This window comes from Lissotriton vulgaris, chromosome 2_1 (genome assembly GCF_964263255.1).
Source record: "Lissotriton vulgaris chromosome 2_1, aLisVul1.2, whole genome shotgun sequence".
NCBI lineage: Eukaryota > Metazoa > Chordata > Amphibia > Caudata > Salamandridae > Lissotriton > Lissotriton vulgaris.
In genome coordinates, this window is record NC_141687.1 from 391,674,699 (window position 1) to 391,701,648 (window position 26,950).

Sequence of the window (26,950 nt, forward strand, 5' to 3'; positions counted from 1 at the left end):
ACTCTAGACCCAGGGGGTCTATAGAGTAATATGCCGGAAAAGGAGCTCACCGGAGTGTGCGTAATACAAAAATAGAGCGCTTCGAAAGGATCTGTGGAGACTGATAAAGGTTTTATAGTGCAGGAGAGAGTGGATTTAAAAAGAATGGCTATTCCACCTCCTCTACAACGTTCTCTGTCTAACCTTAGAAAGGTGTATCCTTCAGGTATAGCCAGGAGCAGATCATGACCAGCGGACTCAGAAGCCCAAGTTTCTGTGACAAAAACCCAGTCTGGATTTCTCACGCTGACGAAGTCATGAAATTCGATCCCATGTTTAATCAGAGAACGAGCATTGACCAAAAAACCCTGTTTGGGTTGAGAGATATGGCTGGTGGACTGAGGAGGGGTAGTACGAATAGAGGATTGAATAGGACGAGTAAAAGAGCTGTTGCACGAGGGACAAAAACGGGCCCGGCTCAGAACTTCAGGTCTAAGCCGGTGATGGCAGCAAAGTGCACGAGGTCTCAGAGAATGAAGGGTACCGTAGAGGTTCTCTGGTGGAGGGGGAGGATGAGCGTCGGAGAGCCCAGGGTCCAGCCCCTCCTGCAGCGCGTCCTCAGCGCGGACGTGCGCAGACGGGCTGAACTCTGGCATAACTCCGGCGTCAGTCTGGCGTCCCCGCAGCGCGTATCCGCTGCGCGTCTGCATGACTCTCTTAAGTATCAGCCTAGCGTCCTCCTGGCGACTAGAGCGCGATACCAGCCAATCAGCGTTAGTGTTGAACCATCCCCATCCAAGATGGCGCTGAAAACGGACCTGCGCCGGGAAGCGGACCCGCCAAACAGCGGTGGGTGTCCCAAGTTAAATGCAAGTAAGGGCCAGGTGCAGCGAGCGCAATTAAAAACAGGGGATAATAAATGAGGAATTAAAATAAATGAAAAACGAGGCAATATTAAAAACGAGCAGCAGCTCGGTTCCTGCAGTGCATTAGGCGCATGCACAGATCAACTGCCAGCTAAAGAGAGAGAGCAGGAGATTTACCTCTCTTAAGTATCAGCCTAGCGTCCTCCTGGCGACTAGAGCGCGATACCAGCCAATCAGCGTTAGTGTTGAACCATCCCCATCCAAGATGGCGCTGAAAACGGACCTGCGCCGGGAAGCGGACCCGCCAAACAGCGGTGGGTGTCCCAAGTTAAATGCAAGTAAGGGCCAGGTGCAGCGAGCGCAATTAAAAACAGGGGATAATAAATGAGGAATTAAAATAAATGAAAAACGAGGCAATATTAAAAACGAGCAGCAGCTCGGTTCCTGCAGTGCATTAGGCGCATGCACAGATCAACTGCCAGCTAAAGAGAGAGAGCAGGAGATTTACCTCTCTTAAGTATCAGCCTAGCGTCCTCCTGGCGACTAGAGCGCGATACCAGCCAATCAGCGTTAGTGTTGAACCATCCCCATCCAAGATGGCGCTGAAAACGGACCTGCGCCGGGAAGCGGACCCGCCAAACAGCGGTGGGTGTCCCAAGTTAAATGCAAGTAAGGGCCAGGTGCAGCGAGCGCAATTAAAAACAGGGGATAATAAATGAGGAATTAAAATAAATGAAAAACGAGGCAATATTAAAAACGAGCAGCAGCTCGGTTCCTGCAGTGCATTAGGCGCATGCACAGATCAACTGCCAGCTAAAGAGAGAGAGCAGGAGATTTACCTCTCTTAAGTATCAGCCTAGCGTCCTCCTGGCGACTAGAGCGCGATACCAGCCAATCAGCGTTAGTGTTGAACCATCCCCATCCAAGATGGCGCTGAAAACGGACCTGCGCCGGGAAGCGGACCCGCCAAACAGCGGTGGGTGTCCCAAGTTAAATGCAAGTAAGGGCCAGGTGCAGCGAGCGCAATTAAAAACAGGGGATAATAAATGAGGAATTAAAATAAATGAAAAACGAGGCAATATTAAAAACGAGCAGCAGCTCGGTTCCTGCAGTGCATTAGGCGCATGCACAGATCAACTGCCAGCTTAAGTATTGGAATAAGTCCGGGCTGGCTATCCCTCCATGTTCCGGTTTCCTTCTTAGATTCTTTTATGAAATTCTGGCTCCCTTTGAAGCCCAAATAAAGCTGTTGATTTCACCCTGCATTTTAGTAATCAAATCCTTTCTGAACTCTAATGGTATAGAGTTGAACAAATATGTGAATTTGGGCAAGATTATAATCTTTACCAGATTAGAGCGGCCTATAAATGATAAAGGAAGACATCTCCATGCATTAAGCAATTTTTTGGCCTCCGATTGGATTTTATTAAAATTTATTTGAGCAATCTTCTTGACTTCACCCACAATTAGGATCCCTAAGTATTATATTTGGTGTTTTACCATGGGGTCTTTACTCCGTATTCCAGCACATTATGAGCCCCTTGCCTGTGCTTTAAGATCTAATCCATCTATACTTCCTTTCAGCTGTAGGAATATGGGGTAAAAAAAGTTGCACTCTATGCGGGTGATCTAATTATATTTACAAACCATTTGATAGGATCCCTCCCTGAAATAACAGCAACACTGCAGCAGTTTGGAAATCTATCAGGCTACCAAATCAGTCAGCAAAAGATCGAGAACAACAAACAATTACTTATTTCCCATACCCCATGATCATTCCACTCCTGTTGTGGGACGTCTCTCACAATTTCTACCCATTTTGAATACTATTACATCCGACAAATGGGTTCTACAATTTATTCAATCTGGTTATTGCCTGTAATTTACAAGCACTCCACCTAATATTCCTCCAAGGTCACACCTCATGTCACAAGAACATCTGAAGCATCTAAAGCAAGAAGTTCTTTCGTTATTGCATAAAGGTGCAATAGAACCAGTTCCTTTCCAATATCAAGAAATAGGAGTGTACTCCCTCTACTTACTAATTCCTAAAAAGGAGGGCTCTCTCAGCCCATATTGGGCCTCCGAGAACTCAATCTCTACATTTGATCAGACCATTTTCACATGGTGACACTACAATAAGGGCTTCCTCTCCTTCAGCACTGCGACTTTCTATCCACTTTGGATCTAAAGGACGCTTATTTTCATATACCCATACACCCTGCCCACCGCAAATTCCTCCGGTTTGTCGTTGCAGGCCAACATTATCAATTAATTCAAGGTCCTACTTTTCGGAGTGACAAGTGCTCCCAGGGTTTTCACAAAATGCTTGGTAGTAGTCGAAGCCCACCTGAGGAGAGAACATGTTTACGTCTTCCCCTACTTAGACGACTGGCTTATAAAGGCCAGTTCACACAACAGTTGCATGCGACACACAGAGAAAACTGCGCAACTCCTTCACCAACTAGGGTTCACAATAAACCAGGCCAAATCCTATTTCCAACCCTCCATGTCTCAAGAATACCTAGGAGCTACCATAGATACGCACAAAGCTGTAGCATATCCAACTCCAGCCAGACTCAGGATGTTTCAGAACGTACTGTCTGTTTCAGCCTCAGCATTCCTTACCATCTTGAGTGTTCATGCAATTACTAGGAATGATGGGGTCTTGCATTTTTACCATTCCCTACGCAAGACTTCAGATGCGTCCCCTGCAGGAATGCTGAGCACGTCAGTGGAAGGCTCAGGGTCAGTTATCAGATCTAGTGTTGGTAGGTAGACGGTCGCACCCATCGCTCTCTGCAGTGGTGGAACACACAAAGCCTTTTAAAAGGGCGGCCCTTCAGTGACCCGGTTCCACAGATAGTACTGACAACAGATGCATCACTAACAGGTTGGGTAGCACATCTTTAAAACCACACAAATCAAGGCATGTGGAGCCCCCAACAGAAACAATTTTACTTCAATCACCTAGAGCACCGAGTGATTTTTCTGGCTCTCAAAGCATTTCAAGTTCAGTTAGTATGCAAAACCGTACTAATTCGTACAGACAACATGACAGCCAGTTACTACATTCAAAAACAGGGGGGTACACACTCCCTCCAATTGTCCCAGCTAGCACAGGAAATCTGGAGATGGGCCATTCATCACAAAATCTATCTCCTGGAAGAACACCTCCTGGGAGTGGACAATCAGGTGGCAGATCTTTTAAGTCGCCAGACACAATAGATCCATGAATGGGAACTACATCCTCAAGTCCTCCTCCCATTCTTCCAGATGTGGGGCTTCCCAAACATAGACATGTTCGCCACGTATGTAAACTCAAAATGCACAAACTTCGCGTCCAGGTATACACACCCATTGTCCAAAGCCAATGCACTATAAATCAATTGGTCAGGGATATTTGCTTACGCTTTTCCGCCTCTCCCACTCATTACATCAGTAGTTCGAAACTCATACAAACGTCCCTGACGCTAATCCTAGTTGCTCTCACATCGGCATGTCAACCATGGTTCACAACCCTATTGGAACTCTCAGTAATTCCTCATCAAAAACTACGTCTTTCACCCAGTGTCCACACCCAGAGCCATGATGAGATCCCAGTCAACTCAATCTAGCAATCTGGCACCTGAAGTCCAAGAGTTTGGCTATCTAAATCTACAGCCAAACTGTATGACTATCATCTAAATCTACAGCCAAACTGTATGACTATCATCAAGGAAGCTAGTCGTCCTTCCACAAGAGCCTGCTATGCAGCCAAGTGGAAGCGGTTTGTGATTTACTGTAACAACAACCAGATTAACTCGCTTGATGCTTTGGTACAAAACATTTGTGCTTTTTGTTACATCTACAACATTTCAATTTAGCATACACATCTATCCTCTTACATCTTGCTGCAGTGGCTGCATACCTCCAAAATAGACAGCATCTGTCTCTTTTTCGAGTACCTGCCATTAAAGCATGTATGGAGGGACTCAAAAGAGTTATTCCACGAAGAAGTCTTCCTGCCCTAGTGTGGAATCTCAATATTGTTCTCACCAGACTGATGGGTCCACCCTTTGAACCATTGCACAGATGTGGACTTCAATTTCTTGAATGGAAAGTGGCTTTTCTAATTGCTATTACATCACTCAAAAGAGTTGGTGAGATCCAGGCATTAACCAGGTATAGAAGAACCTTTTTTGCAGATGCACCAAAACAAAGTAGTTCTTCGGATCACCCCCATATTCCTTCCTAAAGTCATCTCTGCCTTTCACATTAATCAATCGGTTGAGTTACTGGTTTTCTTCCCTCTACCAGATTCCGTAGCAGAACGTGCTCTGCACACACCAGATGTCAAACGAGCATTGCTGTATTACATTGAAAGAACAAAACCTTTCCGTAATACCAATCAACTTTTTGTAGCCTTTGCTCCACCACACAAGGGCAATGCCATATCAAAAACCGGTATTGCAAGGTGGATTGTTAAGTGCATTCAGATATGTTATGCAAAGGCTAAACGAACATTACCAGTTTCTCTAGCGCACACTCTACACGTAAACTGGGGGCTTCTGTGGCATTCCTAGGGAATATACCAATAGACGACATATGCAAAGCTGGAACATGGTCTACCCCTCACACATTCACAAAACACTATTCAGTGAATGTGTTAGCAGCACAACAAGCTAGAGTAGGCCAGGCAGTTTTACGTACACTATTTCAGACTACTGCAACAGCTGCAGGTTAACCACCGCTTTGGGAGACAACTGCTGCATAGTCCATGCAAAAGCATATGATCTACAGCTCAAATGCCTCGAACGGAAAATGCTACTTTACCAGTATTCATCTGTTCTTGGCATGTTGAGCTGTAGAGTCATATGCGCACACCCACCTCCCCGGGTACCTATACCTGTTGCAGTTACATCTTACTTTGATACATACATTCATGGACATCTCCTTCTAACTACTCTTACTGGCTCCATTGTCACCCTCTGCGGGAAAACAATCTAACAATGGAGTCGATGTCCATGCGCACTATCACCTAATGAAGGAGTCACCTACCTCGTAACTGGAAGGACTTCTTCGAAGAAAAACAAAATGCAAACATCTGGACCCAACAATAGTTGGCGACCTATGCACAAGCATATGGCTCTACATGCTAAGAACAGATGCATACTGATCAGTAGCATTTTCCTTTTTATATTCACTATATTATTTTATGTTGATTCTACATTAACATTTTTGCTGTTATTTTTCTAATCCCCATGCTTTCCAGATTCTGATTTCTCTGGAATTCAACAGTAGATAAGAAAGTGAAAACCTGCTCAGTCTCGTCAATTCTTTACCTTTAAATGGGAGTGGTTACATTGCCACATGTTGATGTGTATTATCACGTTTTTTTAAGTCTTATTCACTTGTTTAATGAATTGTGTTTTTGTGAAACTTCATTTAAGTGTTGCGCTCAATCCCAACCGCCAATTTCATGAACTTTATTTTTTTTTTTCAAAACCAGTTTTATTAGAGGTTCAAGCAAATGCAGGCACAGCCCTCCACATTCAGGAGGGGACTGTCATTAATAATCATGACAAAAGCAAAAGTAGAGCATAGCATCAAACCTCTCCTATGAAGAATTTCGTATCAAATAAGAAGAGAACACACAGCCACCCACCACCCCCCAGAACGACTCCCAACTCCAACCCACCCCTTATCCCTCCCTAACCCTGTGCACGTGATCACTAAACATCCAGGACAAAAGATGTACATAGATAGGGCCGGCCACCGGCCTAATGCGCAGAGTCCACGTCGTGGGGTAATGCATCATCCATGTCCATAGGGGGATCGAGGGGGAGGCCCCTATAGTCCGCCCACCTTTTCCAAATTTTAAAATGTTTACGGGGGCATCCCCGAGCTTCGAAGACAGGCTGCTCCAATCCCATAGCGAAATCCAGGCCCGCCTTCCAGGCCCCCAGAGGAGGGGCGCGCTCACTTTTCCAGGCCTGCGCCAAGTCCCTCTTTGCCACTACCAGTCCCAGCAACAGCAGGTGGCGCTTGTAGACATTGCCCCCAACATTTTCAAGCACATGCAGAAGGCCCAACCGAGGTGTACGAGGCAGGTCCCATCCCAGCACCTCAGACAAGCAATCCCAAACCCCGGCCCAAAACCGAGTCAGCCGCCCACAGGACCACACAGTATGGAAAAGGGTGCCCCTCTCCGAACCACACCGCAGGCATTCAGGGTTTGCAATCAGGCCCGCCCGCCACAGTCGCTCCCTCGTAAAGTACGCGCGATGCAGATATTTGAATTGAATAAAGCGGAGGCGTACGGCAATGGCAGTCCCCCTAGGGGATTCCAGGGCTTCGCGCCAATCATCTTCGTCCAAGGGGCCGACATCGGCCTCCCACTGGGCCTTCAGCGCCGAGAGCGAGGGGGAGCAGTGCGTGACCAGGGAGCGGTAGATCTGGGAGACTTTTTTGGCACCCAAGTCGCCCATAAACAACTTCGCCTCTATGGGACTAAAGTCCGGGAGCTGCTCCAGCCCCACCAGGCTAGGAGCAAGGGCATGGCGGAATTGGAGGTAGCGGAAGAACTGGGACCTGGGCATGCTGAATTCGGTGCTAAGCTCCTGAAAGGATTTAAGAGTGGTGCCGGAGAGGACATGCCCCAAGGACGAAACCCCGATTGCATCCCACCCATCAAAGCCCTGTAGTGACGCCAGCACCGGCAGTAGGCCATTGCGCCACAGCGGTGTCTCCGCCGTCAGTCTACCCCACCACCCCGTACGGTGAAGGGCCCTCCGCCAAACGGCAAACACTAGCTGGGTAACACGCGGGAGCGCCCGCCTCTTCCTGGCCGAGTAGAGCAGAGTGTGGACAGAGGCGTCACCCATCAAAAGGTGTTCCAGGGCGTAGGCCGGATCACCACGGTCCCCATACCACCACTCATTAAGCACCAGGAGATGGGAGGCCTGATAGTAGGATAGCATGTCCGCGGTAGCCAGGCCACCGCAGTAGGTAGAGAGGAAGCACGTCCGGAGCGCCACCCGAGAGGCACCTCCCGCCCACAGGAACCTTCCCAGCACCGAATCGACACTGCGGAACCACTGCGGGTCGATCGGATAGGGGTGATTCTGTAGCTGGTAGAGAAGACGGGGCAGAGCCACCATTTTGAAAATGGCCGATCGGCCATAGATGTTAAGGGGCATGCGAGTCCATGTTTTGATGTCCAGCTGGACCCGATCCCAGACTGGCTGGATATTACGGCTCCACGCCTCGGTAGGTGAGGCGGAGAGGAAGACCCCCAGGTATTTTACACCCGTTACTGCCATCCGAAGGGACGCTGCCCATGGAAGGTCCACTGCACCACCGCCCAACACCCAAAGAGTCGATTTGCGGGGGTTAAGATAGAGGCCCGACACCCGGCCGAAGCCCTGCATTAGCTCCAGGACCCGGGGGCCCGTGACCCGAAGGTCGGTCATAAAGAATAGCACGTCATCCGCGTACAGAGCGATGCGGTCAGTGTGGGTCGCACTCCAGATGAAGCCTTGATACAGCGCATCAGCGCGGACCCTGGCAGCCAGCGGTTCCATGGCCAGCGCGAACAAGTAGGGAGAAAGTGGACATCCCTGCCGCGTGCCCCGAGTAACCGGAAAGCGCGCCGAGATCGCCCCACATGAACTTTATTTTAATACTGCTCTTCCAAAAACAGCTTTGATTTGGTGTGCCCTGTGTTTATTCCATTTAGAAGTGTAAGTTGGTCAACCATATCCTCTGCAAGACTCATCTGACTTTTAAGGCCATCTGTGTTCTATAGGGCGAACCTCTGTTTTATATATATGGTGAATATAGATATGCTGTATGCCTCTCTGTATATTTAGCCTACGACCCCCTGGCGAAAATGCTCTAGTAGCTTTACAAAGGTGTAATGCTGATGTTTGCTCCTCTCTAGTAGAAACAAGCATTTAATAATGCCCATTTACTTTCTTCTGTAGGTCAGAAGCTCAGAAATGCCACGACAGGCAAATGGATCAATACCCATCCAAGGTAGGTAACCTAAACTATTGAAAACTACCTTAGGTGATGCCAATGTTATTTACACTTTTGTGTATTGCCTCATGTCAGTTACAATGTAGCAAAAGAATCTAGGGACCAACTGTCATAAAGAAGTGTTCTATGTTCTAATGGTAATGCTATAACTAGCATTCGCTGTCTTCCTGAAAGAAGGGTACTAAGATTTTGAGAAAGCATTGTCTTCTCTAGTTTTTGAGTGTACATTACTTACTTCTGGGGGTGATTATAGACCATTGTTAGTAGTGTTCTAAAATGACAGAACTTCAGAATAGAAGAGTGCATGTAACTGTGTGTCTCTATGGCATTCTATCGCTCGAACATAGCCAGAAAGCAGCAATTACGTGCTGAAAAGTCCAGCAGAAAGTCAACAAGACATAAGAGGTAGCTGGGATGTGGACTGCTAATACATTGTAAAATCGACCTGTTTAAGGTGAGACTTCAACTCTTTCCTAAATTGAAGTAGTGTTGGTGGGAGGTGGGGTTCCAGATATATACTGGGATATTGTTCTAGGTCCTGGGTGCATAGATGAAAAAGGTCGGCTGCCTTGTTTGTTCGATTTCACTCTTCTTAGTCTGCAGTCTGATAGTGTTGTGGCTGCAGGTGTGGTAAAAAAATCAAACAGAGATTGTGTGCTATACTTATTTCTGGTGGTGATTACTTGTCTGCAAGATAAGTGGGGGTGCTGGTTGCGATGGCTTTGTAAATGATCAGTCTGATTTTGAAGTTGGCGCGGGCTTGCAAGGGTAGCCAAAGGATTTCTATCAGGATGACGTGATAGGATCATACTTTTTCAGGCCCTGTTTAAGATGTGCTGTGGCATGTAAAATACTGTTAAAGGGCGCCACTATGGAAACTGGCGGTCATGGAGTAGGGCAATGTCACTATCCAGATGTGAGAATGAGGGCTTGAACAGCATTCTGATGTTGCTTTCTGGAAGAAGCGGTTTCACACTCTGTAGAAGATAGAGCTGGTACTAGGCTATCTTTGTGTTATGCCCAATGTTTTCTTTCAAGGATGAGGTTGGTGTCCAGATGAATCCAAGTGACTTGGCATTCCTTGAAGTTTGGGGTTTGTAGTCATCAAGGTTCATGTCATCATGCCCGGTTTTTACTGATTCTTGTTTGTTGTTCTTGACAAATAAAGGAAATTCTGTATTCGTTGGGTTGAGCTTCAGGTAGGTGCTGAACACCCACATCTGGATGATTTGAAGGCAGTATGTTTTATTGTAGTATGATATAGAAAATAGTATGGAAAACTATATTGGTAGTCTGCCTGGGCTTCAGAAGTGTGATATCTGGGCATTGAGGTGCACATAGGTTTCATAAGAGAAAGCCCTCTCATTTTTTAAGGCCTGAAGGAGGGACCTTTTCAACCCTCTCTTGTCTGCAGATGGCAAATGCATTGTTGGGAAGTGGCCGTAATGTCTGACTCTACAGTGATACATTTCTTTCTTTTAAACACAATCTAGCATACCCTTCTTAGCCCTCAGGCAAGCACAGGTATGTACCAACTTACCAGCTTGAGTGGAAGCAACAGACTGGCTGTTATCCACGTATCTCCCATAACTTACATGGAGATAGTATGTTTTCGGTGAACAGTCAGTAATACATTTATATTTCTAGAAAATTGCTGAACCTCTATTCAACAAAAGGTGCATAAGCACAGGAAATACACACAATTATTTTTAAAAGCTTTACTAAAATATTAAATCCGAGTTTTTTTTGCAGAATACATGGAAAAGAATAACTACAGATATAGAAACTATGGTTTATAATATCTGATTGAGACTTCCAGCCTCAGGGTCCTTACCTGAGATTTATCCCCAGGCGTCAGACTGGATCCGGAAAATTGTCCGTGAGTAGTACCCCTGCTATGTGGCGTCTTATCGGCTCCACGTGGCATCCTCTTAACTGGAAGACACTTGCGTGTTGCCTTTATAAGCCCCACCCCAGCGCGCTGACATCTTGTTCTTTTCTTTCCATGCCAGTCAGTGTAGATACGGAGTGAGTTACCCCTTAATCATTTTTTTTAATGACATATTTTATTAGGTTATTTTGCAATGTGTAGGGGTCGCAGCCCCACCATGGCCAGAGAGATGTACTTTTAATTTGTATCAATTACCATATTTCTGATATATAAAAACACCTACCAAACACGTAGGTGATATAAACGAAAAACTTTCAGACATGTTCCGGTCTCCATGTTTGTACAAGCGGTGCATAGTGTGCCACATTAAATTTATACATACATATATGTTCGAGGCATGTGGGCTGCTGAATTCATATCTTAGCATTAGCTTGCCGCTTAGTGTTGGGTCCGGATGATTGCACCTTGTTGTCTTAGAAGAGTCTTCAAAGTATCACTAGATAGGTGACTCCTCCCCTGGACTACAGTATGCATGAGCATCTTCTCCATCTTCAGATTGTTTTTTTCCGCCATTGGGGTCGGATGCACTTCGACAGCTCCAGCTTCGATATCGAAGTTTTCCCAAACTTTCTAGGCCTAAACCCTTTATACTCGTCAGTATTGTCTTCCGCTCGGTTTCCCCCGACTCAACAACACTTTCACTTCTCTCCGGTCGTCGACGCGGGACGTTGGGCCTTTTCCACGCCACGTGGTTCTCCTGCCGTTTAAAAGATGCCCACAGTGTGGATCTAAATTTCCACACAGTGATAAGCATAGAGTATGTAACAGGTGCCTATCTCCTGACCACAACGAAGACAACTGTCCAGCTTGTAGTTCCGGTCAAAGAAGACTATCCGGAACCGAAGTGCTGCTCGACAAGAGATGCAGCGCCAGGCGCCAGATCCAGAAAACATATTCGAAGACGAACATGAACTTCCAGAGGCGGAGGGCTCCGACGACCTGGAGATTGTCACCGTAGAGGACCAGTCGGACTCAGAAGACCAGATCACATCGGGGCAAACCGTGAGTACCAAAGCCCCTACCCCGCCTCCACCGAAGGCTCCGGTCAAAGCATCGCCTAAAAGCCTTAGCTGCGCCCGAAACACCGCTTCAGAAGCCCCGCCGTCCAGCTCGGCTCCGAAGACCACACCCAAGCCCTCCACTTCCTCGGAACCGGGCAAAATATCGAGACCGAAAGAAGTCGTCGAGCACAAAAAAGCCGCAGACTCAAAACCGGTAGCAGAGCAGAGAAAGGTCGTCGAGCCGAAAAAGGTCGTCGAACCGAAGAAGGCTGCAGATCCGAAAAAGGTCATCGGACCGAAAAAGGTTGTGGAGTCAAAGGCCGTTGAACCGAAGAAGGCTGTCGCGTCGAGAAAGTCCGTCAAGCCGAAGAAGACCCTCGACCCGAAGAAGGTCGTCGAGCCGAAAATGGCCGTAGAGCCGAAAAAGGGCGTCGAACCGAAACAGGCTGTCGAGCCGAAGAAGGCTGCCCCTCATACAAAAGTTCAGGCTAAAAAGACACTTGACCCAAACAAATCTGTCGAGCTGAAAAAAGCTCCACCCAAGCAGGCGACCGAGCCAAGATCCTCAGCGCCGAAGCCACGGACAGTGGAGGAAGAACTTTTTCATCCAGATCCAGTGTCCCCAGAACAACACAGACTGTATATAGACCTGGATACAGGACATATATCGGTCTACAAGACACACAAGAGAAGACTGGACACTGAAGCCCCTTCTCCTGTTTCTCCCAAGAAAAAGGACTTTGGCACATCCCCTTCAAGACCTTACACTCCCCCTCCTTTCACACCTACCATGCCTTTTGTTCCATATTCTCCTTCACCTACACATTATGATGAGGAAGAAGACATGGGGGGAGATCCTCAGAATGATTTCACACAACCTGACGATCCAGGAAATCAGGATGACACATGGAGTGACCATAATGATAATGATGACAAAAATGACACTCAACCCATACCTAATCCCTCGCCATACCCCACAAAGCCGTCTCCTACTGATGACACTGTCGCTTTTAACCAACTAGTGTACAGAGCATCTCAGTTTCATGGGGTTCACATGCACACTGACCCTATAGAGGAGGATTTTCTTTTCAACACCTTCCCAACTTCAGAGAAGAGTGTACGCATATTCCCTATGCTAAAAGGAGTACTAAAGCACGCACCAGACATCTTTTAAGACCCAGCCAGGGCGCGTGTCCTCAATCCAAGAATTGAAAAAAAGTATAAACCGGCCCCTACAGACCCATCATACATCAGGACTCCGCTACCACTAGATTCCCTAGTAGTATCTAATGCTGGGAAGAGAGCAAATTCACAGACGACAGGTGGTGATCCACCTCCTGACAAATCTTAGAAGCCTCAGGGAAAAGAGAGTGGCCTCTCAGGCAGCGAGTACCTGGAGGATTGCCAATACCCAAGCTCTCCTAGCACGCTATGACAGAGCACACTACGACGAACTGGAAGGATTATTACAACACCTACCAGAACGCCATAAATCTAAAGCAAATGACCTAATACAGGAAGGGAAATTCATCACTAACGCATCCATAAAATGCACCCTTGATGTAGCTGACACAGCCGCCAGGTCTGTCAACACTAGTGTATTGCTACGCTGGCATGCCTGGCTCCGCATTTCAGGATTAAAAAATGAAGTGCAGTCTACCATACTCAATCAGCCTATAAACCAGGATTTCTTATTTGGCCCTGCGGTGGATACCATCTTGGGAAAGATGAAAAAAGATACTGACACCGCTAAGTCCATGGGGGCACTTCAATTTCAACAGTCTAGAAGCTCCTTTCGCTGCTCCTCCATTCAAACTCAGGTAGAGGCAACACATCTCAAACTTCATCATCATTCAAGACCTCTACACAAGGCACCTTTAATAGAGGCTCCAATAAAGGAGGTTATAGAGGGAACAATAACAAGGGCAGAGGCCGTGGTAATAACACCAGAGCCTCCAACTACACCAACCAGTGACTTCTTAACACTCCTTCCAGACCACTTAACACCAGTCGGAGGCAGAGTAACACAATTCCTACCAGTCTGGAACGCTATCACTACAGACAGGTGGGTGAGACAAATGATCTAGTATGGTTACTGCCTGGAACTCATTTCTACTCCACTCAACATACCACCCTAACACCGTCCAATGTCAAAGGAACACATCACGCTGTTACAACAAGAGTTGCTATCCATGCTCGAAAAGGGCGCCATAGAGCCAGTCCCATTGCAACATCAAGGGACAGGGGTATACTCTCTTTACTTCCTCATCCCCAAGGAGGCTCTCTCAGACCAATATTAGACCTCAGAACTTTGAACTAATACATACTCTCAGATCATTTAAATATGATCACTCTACAACAGGTCCTCCCACGTTTACAGCAAGGCGAATTCCTCGCCACATTAGACCTCAAGGATGCATACTTTCACATTCCTATACATCCAGCTCACAGGAAATACCTCAGGTTCTCAATAGAGGGTCAACACTATCAGTTCAAAGTTCTTCCCTTCGGAGTAACTACAGCACCAAGGGTTTTTACAAAATGCCTAGCAGTAGTAGCAGCACACCTCAGGAGGCAACACATCCATGTGTTCCCCTACCTCGACGATTGGCTCATAAAAGCCAACTCAGAAACAGTGTGCCAAACATACCTCACAGACAATCCAGCTCCTGCACAGTCTAAGTTTTTCAATAAATTACCCAAAATCACATTTGCAACCCTCCCACATACACCAATATCTGGGAGCAACAATAGACACCTCCACAGCAAAGGCATATCCAAATCCAGCCAGGATAGCCAGCATTCAATCTCTTATTAAAAATTTTCTACAAAACACTCCCTGCCAGTACGAGTGTTCATGCAGCTTATAGGCATGATGGCTTCCTGCATATTCATCGTCCCTCATGCTCGACTTCAAATGTGCCCCTTACAGGAATGCCTTACAGGAATGCCACACTACTTCACAATGCCTTGTGAAGTAGTGTGGCTCACTGGTTAGAGGCTGCAGACCCGAGAGCAGAGGACGGCCCGGGACCAGGGTTCGATTCCCGGCGCGGCAGGTTTCTGGACCAGGGTCAGCGGACTCGATAATTCTCTCGCCTCGGTGCCCACTCTGGTCAGCGACCTGGTCTCACCCTGGAGATACCCATTAAGGGACCATCTCTCAGGGAAGCCAGGAAGGGTTTCGCAGCGGTCGAAGCGCCTTGGGACCCTACGGGTAAGTAGTGCGCTATATAAATGCCAATACATTTACATTTACATGCCTAGCACGCCAGTGGAACCAAGCTCGAGGATAATTAAAAGACCTAGTGTTGGTAGACAGTCGCACTTACCTCTCTCTGCAGTGGTGGAACCCACAAAGCCTTTCCAAGGGGCGACTGTTCCAAGAGCCGGTTCCACAGGTAGTACTAACAGATGCATCACTGACAGGTTGGGGAGCCCATCTCCTTCAATATACAGTCCAAGGTCTCTGGACAGTCAAACAAAAGACACTACATATATCACTGGCAATATTCCTAGCAATGAAAGCCTTTCAGAAATACTTGCACAACAAGACTGTCCTAATCCGAACGGACAACAACACAGCCATGTACTACATCCAAAAACAGGAGGGGGGGGCACACTCTCTGCAACTATCTCACCTAGCACAGAGCATTTGGAAGTGGGTAATCCCACAAAACATCTATCTCCTGGCAGAACACCTTCCAGGAATAGACAACCAGATAGCAGACCTACTAAGCCAACATAGTCAGCAAGTACATGAATGGGAGATTCATCCTCAAGTTCTCCAGCCATTCTTCCAAAAGTGGGGATATCCAGACATAGATCTGTTTGCCACAAACGAAAACTCAAAATGCCCGTCCTTCGCCGCCAGGTTCCCACACCCGTTGTCACAAGGCAATGCGATATGGATGAACTGGTCAGGGAGATTTGCGTACATTTTTTCACCAACCCCACTGATCCCATTAGTGGCACGCAAACTGAGGCAACAATCTCTCACGATGATCCTTGTTGCTCCCACATGGGCAGGAAAGACAACCATGGTACACAACGCTCCTAGAACTCTCAGTAGTGCCACAACAAAGGCTGTGCCTCTTGCCACAACTGCCAACACAGAACCATGGAGAAACCAGACACCCAGATCCCAATCAGATGAACTTTGCGATCTGGCTCCTGAGGTCTTAGAGTTTGGATATCTTCACTTGCCTCCAGACTATATGAACATTATCAAGAAAGCAAGGCGTCCCACTATCAGAGCATGCTATGCAGCTAAATGGAAAAGATTTATGATATATTGTAACAATAACCAAATCAATCCATTGGATGCCTCCATCCAGAATTTAATATGTTACCTGCTACATCTTGCGGCTATAGCAGCATATCTTCAAAACAGACAACACATGTCCCTTTGCAGAATTCCACCCATCTAAGCTTTTATGGAGGGACTCTAAAGAGTTATCCCTCCAAGGCATTCATCCTTCTCCGGTCTGGAACTTAAACTTAGTACTTACCAGACTCATGGGACCAGCCTTCGAACCACTTCATTCATGTGAAATACAATTCTTAACATGGAAGGTGGCATTCTTAATTGCTATTACCTCCCTCAGTCGAGTGAGTGAGCTACAGGCACTAACCATTCAGGAACCTTTCATGCAAATACACCACAATAAAGTAGTGCTTCGTACAAACCCTAAATGTATGCCCAAAGTCATATCTACTTATCACATCAATCAGTCCATAGAATTGCCAGTTTTCTTTCAAAACCCGCAATCCGTAGCTGAAAGAGCTCTACACACACTTGACGTTAAAAGCGCTCTATCATATTACGTTGACAGAACAAACTCATTCAGAAAGACAAAGCAACTGTAGCTTTTTCACCACAACATAAGGGCAATCCCATTTCCAAATCAGGAATAGCCAGATGGATAGTTAAATGCATTCAAATATGCTATCAAAAGGCAAAGCGCATTTTAACAATTCTCCCAAAAGCCCACTCAACGCGTAAAATGGGGGCATCCATGGCTTTCCTAGGAAATATTCCCTTCTAAGACATATGTATGGCAGCTACATGGTCTACCATAGACACTTTCACTAAACACTACTGTGCTGACGTGCAAGCTAAGTAAAAAGCTGCTGTGGGCCAGGCTGTCCTTAAAATTCTTTTTCAAACCACTGCAGCTGGTACAGGCGACCACCTCTAGAGGAGAAACTGCTATACAGTCTATGCTAAGATATGAATTCAGCAGCCCACATGCCTCGAACAGAAAATGCTACTTACCAGTATGCATCTCTTCTTGGCATGTAGGTCTGCTGACATTCATATCGCCCACCCTCCTCCCCGGTGCCTGTCACAGCTGCATGGTTATCTTCCTTACATACATTTACATGGTCATCTCTTACTTTCCTATACTGCATCTTTGCCACAATGGCGAAAAACAATCTGAAGATGGAGAAGATGCCCATGCGCACTGTTGTCCAGGGGAGGAGTCACCTATCTCATGATACTTCGAAGACTCTTCCAAGACAACAAGGTGCAATCATCCGGACCAAACACTAGGCGGCGATCTAATGCTAAGATATGAATGTCAGCAGCCCTACATGTCAAGAACAGAAGCACACTGGTAAGTAGCATTTTCCTTTTAAACTCTCAGTGGGGCTATAACAATACATAAAAACATAGCAAAACAGTTTCAGGAGTCCAACTCGGGCAAGGTCGATACCACAATAGTCCGCCAAATAGTCCAGATTGTGCGGTGTTTAGCGGGCATCCTCAGGCCTCAAAAAGAGCAATCTCAGTCTCCATACATTTATCTAGTTCAGTTTTCCATTTGCCCAAGGTGGGGGCGGTGTTGCCTTCCACATTTGTGCTATATCCCTCTTGGCCACCGCGAGTGCTAAAAATAAGAGGTGCTGCGTATATCTATTCCCCCCTATGTCTTCTGTGGAATGTAACAAGAAAAGACTAGGATCGAGCAGGAGATCCCATGAACGCACCTCATGGAGACACAAACAAATTTGGCGCCAAAACGGCTGTAACTCCGAGCAGCTCCAAACCGTGTGTAAAAATGACCCCTCCTCCCTATCCCACCTCAGGCACATGGGGGACTGAATAACGCCCATCCGCCATAGACGTACACTAGTGTAATATGCACGGTGTAGGTACTTAAATTGAATAAGTCCAAAGCGCATGGACACCTCCGCACCCCTAGGGCTGGCGATGGCTTCCAGCAATCATCGTCGGTGATTTCAGGTATATCTGCCATGGCTTGTCCAGTGTGGTGGGTGTATGGGTCGTCAATGTCTGATAGACCTGTTTGATCTTGTGGGGTCCTAGGTCTCTTGTAAGCAGTCGTCCCTCTAAGAATTGAAACTCAGGGAGAGATTCTGATGTGTGTATCTGGGGTAGAAGTGCGTGTTGGAGCTGAAGGAACTTATAGAATTGTGATTTGTGCCTGTAGTTGTTGAAAAGGTGCCGCGCGTTACATCGCCAAGGGTTGAAATCCCGACATGGTCCCACCCTCTGAACCCCATTAATGTCTATACGGATCGAAGATATGTGCCCTGCCATAAGGGATTCATTTGTGTAAGTGTCTCCCCGCCAGCCCATCTGTCGGGTCTTAGCCCGCCAGAGTTGTATCACCACTCTGCTGGCTGGTGGTAGGTGATCAATGCGAACCGTGCTGTATAATAAGTGGAGGAGCGGACCTGATCCATAGTAGCATGTTCCGCCTAATATGCTGGATCTGTGGGGGAGCAATACCACTATTCGTTTATCACCATCACATGGGACGCTACATAATAGGCATAAACGTCTGCTGCGGCGATCCCGCCGCAACATGTGGATTGTGCACATGTGCTTAATCATTTTTTGACCAAAGTTTTTTTGACTCTCGTTGAATTTTTTTTTTAGATTTTCTTCTGGTGTGACAGGGATGTTATCCTGCAAGTCGGCTTCAAGCCCTGCAGTGCATGTCACTGACCAATGTCTGTGACGGACCCAAATCTTGTATGCCTGTGGTGCCTCGAGCACGACCACAATCCAAAGGCCTGCTGCGATTGATGTGTCATGAATCCGAAGGCCTTAATGGAGCAATCCCTCAAACACGACATGTGAAGCTTAGATAATCTCGTTCCCGGTCTAGAGGAAGGGTGCGGTCGTAGAACCCAAAATCTTTGTTGATCTTTAAGTCGTCTGGCCTCTTGGGTCAGTCCTATTGGAACAATAAGTGCAAGAAGTCAAGGAGGTCTTCGACTTCACCTTGTCCATCAGCCGTTGAGATGAGGGAGCGTCGGCATTAGAAGCATGAGTTGGTTGAGCCAGCGCCTATGTTGGCTCCAAGGTTTCCAGAGTTTCTGGGAGCCGGTGCAACCCCGCTCAACTTCAAGAGTTTTATGTGATCATACCTCTCATATTTGAGCAGCCCGCTCCCGTGCCTTTCTGCTCCGCGAATTCGGGAGGGGACTCTGCTGGATCTTTGCTGCCAGCAACGGCCCCAGTGCCAGTGAGGCCCACTGGAAACACAAATGGATCTGTACCAGTGCCGGTCGTGCCACCACGAACTTCCTTGATTGCAGTCCCGATGCCGACGCCCATTCTGATCTCCAACTCCGACAGTGGCGTCGACTGGAACCATGCCTTCCAGGCCAGAGTCTGAGCCCTATTTCTATGGGCATGGACTCTGGAGGATTGATAGGGGTCGCTGTTCCATCAAAAATACCAGCCCTTGACCCTATTGTGGACTAATGTGAGGATTTGGTGGACACCATTGGACTAAACACTTCTCCAAATACTGGCTTGCGTTTCCCCCCAACCATGGCTACCGAGGAGGGAACGTCTCTCGCTATGGTGGTGAGTAGGGCGGCCGAGGTCCTGGACCTTAACCTACCTTCTGTGGCAGTCAAGGCTAATGTCTTGACAGGTGTTTCACCTGGGAGTGTCCCCCTCTGAACCGCTTCTCCCCTTTAGTGAAGCCCTTACTGACGTCTTGCTTGAGACCTGGTCCAAGCCCGGCACACATGCTCCTGTAAACAGGACGATAGCCCACCAGCACTGCTGTTGGGCTCCAGGGGACCCCAACTTTCTCATACAACATCCTAATCAGGAGAGCTTGGTGGTCCAAGCCTCCACCTCTCATGGTACTTTCCCTTCTATTCCCCTGGATAGGGAATCCAAGAGGCTGGACACCATAGGGAAAATCTTTTCTTCCACCGGGCTGGCACTGTCTTTTCGACTGTGTAGTATTGAGTAGTATTGAGTTCATGCATTTTTGTGAATTAGAATGTTGGTGTTGCTAGGTTGTTGCTGTTGCCTAGCCCCTTAGAATGCTTTATTACTGTTGGCTCTAACTGCTGAGCTTTGTGGAGCTTTTCTCTTGTGCTCCATGATCGTGACTCAATAAATCTTTTATGTATCATCCTCGCCTCTGCCTCAGCCTCAATTACTACAAGTATTTTGGCGATGATTCATGAGTTAGACGGTCACAATTACATGAATCCTGCGTGCATTTTCTGTTTTTTTTTCCTCTGAGGAGATTCTTATGTCCAAGAGGAGAACGGAAAACAAGAATACCTTGGAAGAAGACTCGACCCTACAAGTCATCTGCCTAATTGCTGAACTACATCTCAACCATCATCTATCTTCACCGAACCATCAGCTGTTTTCTCCGAGCAGTTTCTACAGACTGGTAGGGCAATGCGCTTTTCCTGCGTTATCTGTCCTCCACATAATTAAATGTTCGAGGCATGTGGGCTGCTGAATTCATATCTGTGCATAGATCGCCACCTAGTGTTGGGTCCGGATGATTGCACATTGTTGTCCTGGAAGAGTCTTCGAAGTATCACGAGATAGGTGGCTCCTCCCCTGGACTACAGTGCGCATGGGCATCGCCTCCATCCCCAGATTGTTTTTTTCCGCCATTGGGTTCGGATGTGTTTCGATTCCCTCTGTCGGAACCGATAGTTGTTCAACTTCTACTCGAGACCAAAAGGTCTTTAGGCTGGGCGTCGGTATAGTTGCGTACGGGTTTCTTTCTGACTCTCAGCTCCGATCTCTTACTGCCCTTCCACGTGCTTTCGGCGCGGTCGGGCCTACACTCTTGCTATGGAGCGAACTCCGTTTAAGAAGTGTCCATTGTGTCACTCTAAATATTCGCACCTCGATGTACACCCTGTGTGTAATACCTGCTTGTCACCGGATCACCGCGAAGACACCTGCATGGCGTGTTCGAAATTCCGGAGCAAGAAGACTTTAAAGATTCGTCGGGCCAATAGGCTCCAGGCTAAGTTGTCGGCTACGGCGCCCCCACCAGATGACATTTTCCAAGAATCTGTCGAGGGAGAAGACGACGGGCAAGGTTCGGACTCGAATCCCGCATCCGAGGGTGAGACCTACGACGCGGGTGAGGAGAACTTTGACGAAGTCACCGACGAGGTAGGGGACGACAAACAGGCTTTTGCCACGATGGGAGATAGCTCGGAGGAGGAGCATCCCCAATCAGACTCAGGGGTTATTCCCCTTCATACGGCCCAGGTCGAGGGATCTCCTTCGGGCCTTACCCAAGATCTAACTATGAGTCCTACGTCCCCGCCTCCGGGCCCGGTCACGGACATTTATGAGCCATCACTTACGTCGAAGAAAACGAAAGTGAAGCCAACTGGTCACGCACCCTCGGATGCGAAACCGAAAGTGAAAGTTGCGCTGGTGAAGAAGGTTCTGGAGGCGTCAACTTCCAAGAAAACCAAAATGGCCGACTTGAAGAACCACGCCAAAATGGCCGACCCGAAGCCCTCGGGGTCGGCGCCGAAGGCGAAGTCCTCCGACGCGGCTGCGTCGGCGCCGAAAGGGGTTGTGGACCCGAAGACGGCTCCGAAGAAGCGTCAGGGCGACGACGCGCATAGGCATGGGGCGTCGGCCCCGAAGAAAGTGCCTGCCGGTGATCAGGCTCTCGACGATGAGGGGTCGCTCGAGCCGGTCCAGCCCTCTCCGGCCTGGACGAAGAAGGTTGCGGAATCCTTGCAGCGGATTCGAAAGGCCAGTGTGGTTCCCACTCAGGACACCAGTGCGCCTAAGCTTACGCCTAAGCCTGCGAGGGAGCAAACGCCTATCCGTTTCACCCTACCGCCCAAGTCGGCGCCGAAGGCCTTCGCGCCGAAACAGGGCGGATCCTCGAAGGAGGCATTGACGCCGAAAGCTGCCTTGGCGGTGTCGAAGCTTCGTCTCCAACCGCTTGCGGAAGAGGAACGTCGTGCGGTAATCATCGACGCCAACACCGGGAAACTGTCGCTCCTCAAGCGGAAGATCACGACGGAGCCGGCGTTGGAACATTTTAAGATCCCTCTCAAGAACAAAAGGGACTCTGAAGGCTCTTCGGCTTTGGTGGAACCTGTGTCCCCACAGGCCTTGGAACACTCGCCGACGCATTCTGCTGCAGCCGATGCGGACGAGGAAGGTGCCGAGTACACCTATCCGGCGTACTCGGATCCGGAGGAGGAGCACGTACCTTGGTCCGCCGGAGGCGACCCGGAGGACCCGCAGTCTGGTCAGGACACTCAACTTTTTGCGGCCAAAACGTCCCCGACTGAGGACTCGGCGGCCTTCAATGCTCTGATAGAAAGAGCTGCTGCTAACCACGACGTCGAGCTGCACTCGGACCCCGTGGATGCGGACTTCTTATTCGACACCGGTAGCCGAAAAGCAAGTCAAAACGCTACCGATGCTTAAAGGGGTGCTTAAACATGCAACGGAGGTTTTCAAAGAGCCCACCCGAGCGCGTGTGGTCAACCCTCGCATCGACGGGAAATATAAGGCAGCGCCCACGGATCCCACATATATCAAGGGACACTTGCCATTGGACTCCTTGGTTGTTTCCAACGCTCGGAAGAGGGCGAACTCTCAGACTACTGGTGACGCTCCTCCCCCAGACAAAGAGTCCAAGATCTTTGAGGCCTCGGGCAAACGAATTGCTGCACAGGCAGCTAATATCTGGAGAATATCTAACACCCAAGCATTACTTGCACGTTATGATAGGGCCCATTATGACACATTAGAGGCCATACTACAACACTTGCCTGACCATTACAAGGAGGCAGGAGAGATGCTGATTCAGGAGGGTAAACTCATTACGAATGCATCCATCAAATGTGCACTGGATGTGGCAGACACGGCCTCCAGGGCTATTAATACCAGTGTGTTGCTCAGACGACATGCCTGGCTTAGAATTTCGAGGTTCAAACCCGACATCCAAACTACGATACTAAATCAAACAGTGAATCCTGACCACCTGTTTGGCCCTGGGGTGGATGCCACACTAGAGAAAATGAAAAAAGATACGGAAACTTCCAAGTCAATGGGGGCTTTACAAAGTCAGCAGTTTCGGAGTGGCTCCTTTTCCAGAGGCACCTCAAGAGGACAAGCATCCCAGTCCACACAATATTACAAGACTACCACCCAAGCCTCGTATAACAACAAGGGTAGGGGCGGTTACAGAGGCAATAATGTCAAAGGCAGGGGACGTGGAAACAATAGCTCCAGGTCCACCACCACCAACAAGCAGTGACGTCTTGTCACTGCCCCCCGACCATACAACACCGGTCGGGGGAAGACTCCAGCAGTTCCTGCCGGCGTGGAAGTCCATCACCACGGACAGGTGGGTGAGGTCTCTTATCCAGTACGGGTACTGTCTAGAGCTTACGTCCATTCCACCGGACATACCCCCAAGGAGCCGTCCTATGTCCGGCGAGCACTTGACCTTGTTGCAGCAAGAAGTTCTAGTCATGCTGCAAAAAGGGGCGATAGAGCTCGTTCCATTGCAAGAACGGGGAACAGGGGTTTACTCCCTGTATTTTCTGATTCCCAAGAAGGACGGATCCCTCCGTCCGATCCTGGACCTCAGGCCCCTGAACTGGTACATCCTCTCGGAGCACTTCCATATGCTCACGTTGCAGCAGGTGCTTCCCCTGCTTCAACAGGGAGACTTCCTGGCTACGCTGGATCTGAAAGATGCCTATTTTCATATCCCCCTGCATCCTTCCCACAGGAAGTATCTCAGATTCACGATCTTAGACCAGCATTACCAGTTCAGGGTTCTGCCATTCGGGGTCACCACGGCACCGAGGGTATTTACAAAGTGCCTAGCGACTGTGGCGGCGCATCTCCGTCGCCAGCACGTCCACGTCTTTCCATACCTGGACGACTGGCTCATTCAAGCAAAGACAGAACAGCAGTGCGTCGACCACGTGTCACGCACCATTCATCTCCTGCACGATCTGGGATTCTCTCTGAACTACCCAAAGTCCCATCTCCAGCCCGCCCACGTGCGACAGTATCTGGGCGCGACAATCGACACTCTGGCAGCCACTGCGCAGCCGAATTCAGTGAGAATCGCCAGTATCCAGGCGCTGATCCAACGATTCAGACCCCAACACTCGCTTCCAGCGAGGGTGTTCATGCAGTTGATAGGCATGATGGCCTCCTGCATCTCCATTGTCCCGCACGCGAGACTACATATGCGTCCGCTTCAGGAGTGCCTAGCACGTCAGTGGACTCAGGCTCATGGACAACTGACAGACCTAGTGTTGGTGAGCGGTCGGGCATACAACTCTCTGCATTGGTGGAATCCACAAAACCTTTGCAAGGGCCGACCATTCCAAGAGCCTGTCCCACAGATTATCCTGACGACGGACGCCTCTCTCCAGGGATGGGGAGCGCATGTACTCCATTACACTGTGCAGGGACTATGGACACTACAGCAAAGGAAGATGCACATCAATGTGTTGGAACTGATGGCAATCTTCATGGCCTTAAAGGCGTTCAAGGTACATCTGTGCAACAAGGTCGTGTTGATCCGGACGGACAACATGACGGCCATGTACTACATTCAGAAGCAGGGAGGCACACACTCTCCACAGCTGTCTCATCTGGCTCAGAGCATGTGGAAGTGGGCCATTCAGAGGAACATCTTCCTCATGGCAGAGCATCTCCCGGGCAAGGACAATCAAATGGCCGATCTGCTCAGCAGGCACAGCCATCAGATGCATGAGTGGGAGATACATCCATCAGTACTCCAACCGTACTTCCAAAGGTGGGGTCATCCAGAGATAGACCTGTTTGCCACAAAGGAGAACGCAAAATGCCAAAGCTTCGCCGCCAGGTTCCCACACCCGCAATCACAGGGCAATGCGATGTGGATGACCTGGTCAGGCAGATTTGCGTACGCTTTTCCCCCAGCACCGCTGATACCGCTGGTGGCACGCAAGCTCAGGCAGCACTCGATGACGCTCATCCTGGTTGCTCCAACGTGGGCTCGCCAACCATGGTACACCACGTTTCTGGAACTCTCCGTGGTACCGCATCAAAGGCTTCATCTCACTCCCAGCCTTCTGACGCAGAACCATGGCGACATTCAGCACCCAGATCCGCAACAGCTCAACCTGGCGATCTGGCTCCTGAAGTCCTAGAGTTTGGCTACCTCAATCTTCCTCCCGATTGCATGGACATCATTCGGGAGGCAAGGAAGCCCACTACTAGAGCTTGTTATGCGGCTAAGTGGAAGAGGTTTGTCATCTACTGTGCTAACCACAATATTGACCCGCTAGATGCTTCCATTCAAAATATCATCTGTTACCTTTTCCACTTGTATCACTGCAAACTAGCGTACTCTTCCATCCGCATTCACCTGTCTGCTATAGCAGCATACCTCCAGAATAGGCAGCACCTGTCACTCTTTAAGGTCCCTGCTATCAAGGCCTTTCTGGAAGGACTCAAAAGGGTCATTCCACCAAGGACCCCACCAGCTCCAGAATGGAACCTCAATGTGGTTCTTACGAGGCTGATGGGTCCTCCCTTTGAGCCACTGCACTCTTGTGAGCTTCAGTTTCTGACTTGGAAGGTTGCGTTCTTAGTAGCAATTACATCGCTACGGAGGGTTAGCGAGCTGCAGGCGCTCACCATCCAAGAACCTTTCTTCCAGGTACATGCTAACAGGGTGGTGCTCCGCACTAACCCTAAATTCCTGCCCAAAGTGGTCTCACAGTTCCACATCAACCAGACAATTGAATTGCCGGTGTTTTTCCAAAACCCAGAGACGCTGGCGGAGCGCATGCTCCACACCCTTGATGTTAAGAGGGCCTTGATGTATTATGTAGACAGGACAAAGGATTTCCGCAAAACCAAACAACTTTTTGTTGCTTTTGCCACACACCACAAGGGAAACGCTATCTCCAAAGCGGGGATCGCTAGGTGGATAGTAAAGTGCATTCAGATCTGTTACGCTAAAGCTAAGCGCACTCTCACTATCCCACCGAGGGCCCACTCCACCAGAAAGTTGGGGGCCTCTATGGCTTTCCTGGGTAACATTCCCTTAGAAGATATCTGTAGAGCAGCCACATGGTCTACCACACATACCTTCACTAAACACTACTGTGTAGACGTGCATTCCAAACAGCAGGCAGCTGTTGGTCAGGCTGTTCTAAAAACGCTTTTTCAGACTGCTGCAGCTGGCACGGGCGACCGCCGCTAATGGAGGGACTGCTATGTATTCTATGCACAGATATGAATTCAGCAGCCCACATGCCTCGAACTGCAAATGCTACTTACCAGTATGCATCTGTTCTTGGCATGTAGGGCTGCTGACATTCATATCGCCCACCCTCCTCCCCGGCGCCTGTAGCAGCTGCAGAATTCATTCATATACATACATATGCTCATAGCATGGTCATCACTCACATTCTTCACTCCATCTCTGCCAATGGCTAAAAACAATCTGGGGATGGAGGCGATGCCCATGCGCACTGTAGTCCAGGGGAGGAGCCACCTATCTCGTGATACTTCGAAGACTCTTCCAGGACAACAATGTGCAATCATCCGGACCCAACACTAGGTAGCGATCTATGCACAGATATGAATGTCAGCAGCCCTACATGCCAAGAACAGATGCATACTGGTAAGTAGCATTTGCATTTCCTAAGCACTGTAAGCTCAGCCCAGTTGGTTGCATTCCTCTTCGCGCTTTGAGAATTATTGACATTTGCTTTGGGGACATTATAATGAAAACATTTATTTTTAAATAATTCTACAACGGCCACTCACCGCAGGTGCTCTCCTTGGCAACCTCAGAATGCAGACGGAGTTCACA

General features: G+C 48.6%; 1 protein-coding gene across 4 annotated transcripts in view; it reads left to right on the forward strand.

The window, feature by feature from the left end:
- CFLAR (CASP8 and FADD like apoptosis regulator) overlaps positions 1 to 26,950 on the forward strand; it is a 462,739-nt gene that overhangs the window by 321,290 nt on the left and 114,499 nt on the right. For all 4 annotated transcript variants that reach the window (XR_015308382.1, XR_015308381.1, XM_086955239.1 and 1 more), the window contains one exon: positions 8,813 to 8,864. Coding sequence is in view for 2 of the 4 variants with exons in the window: in XM_086955239.1 (XP_086811365.1) it covers positions 8,813 to 8,864 (52 nt within the window). In the remaining 2 variants the exon portion in view is untranslated. The remainder of the gene's footprint in view (positions 1 to 8,812; positions 8,865 to 26,950) is intronic.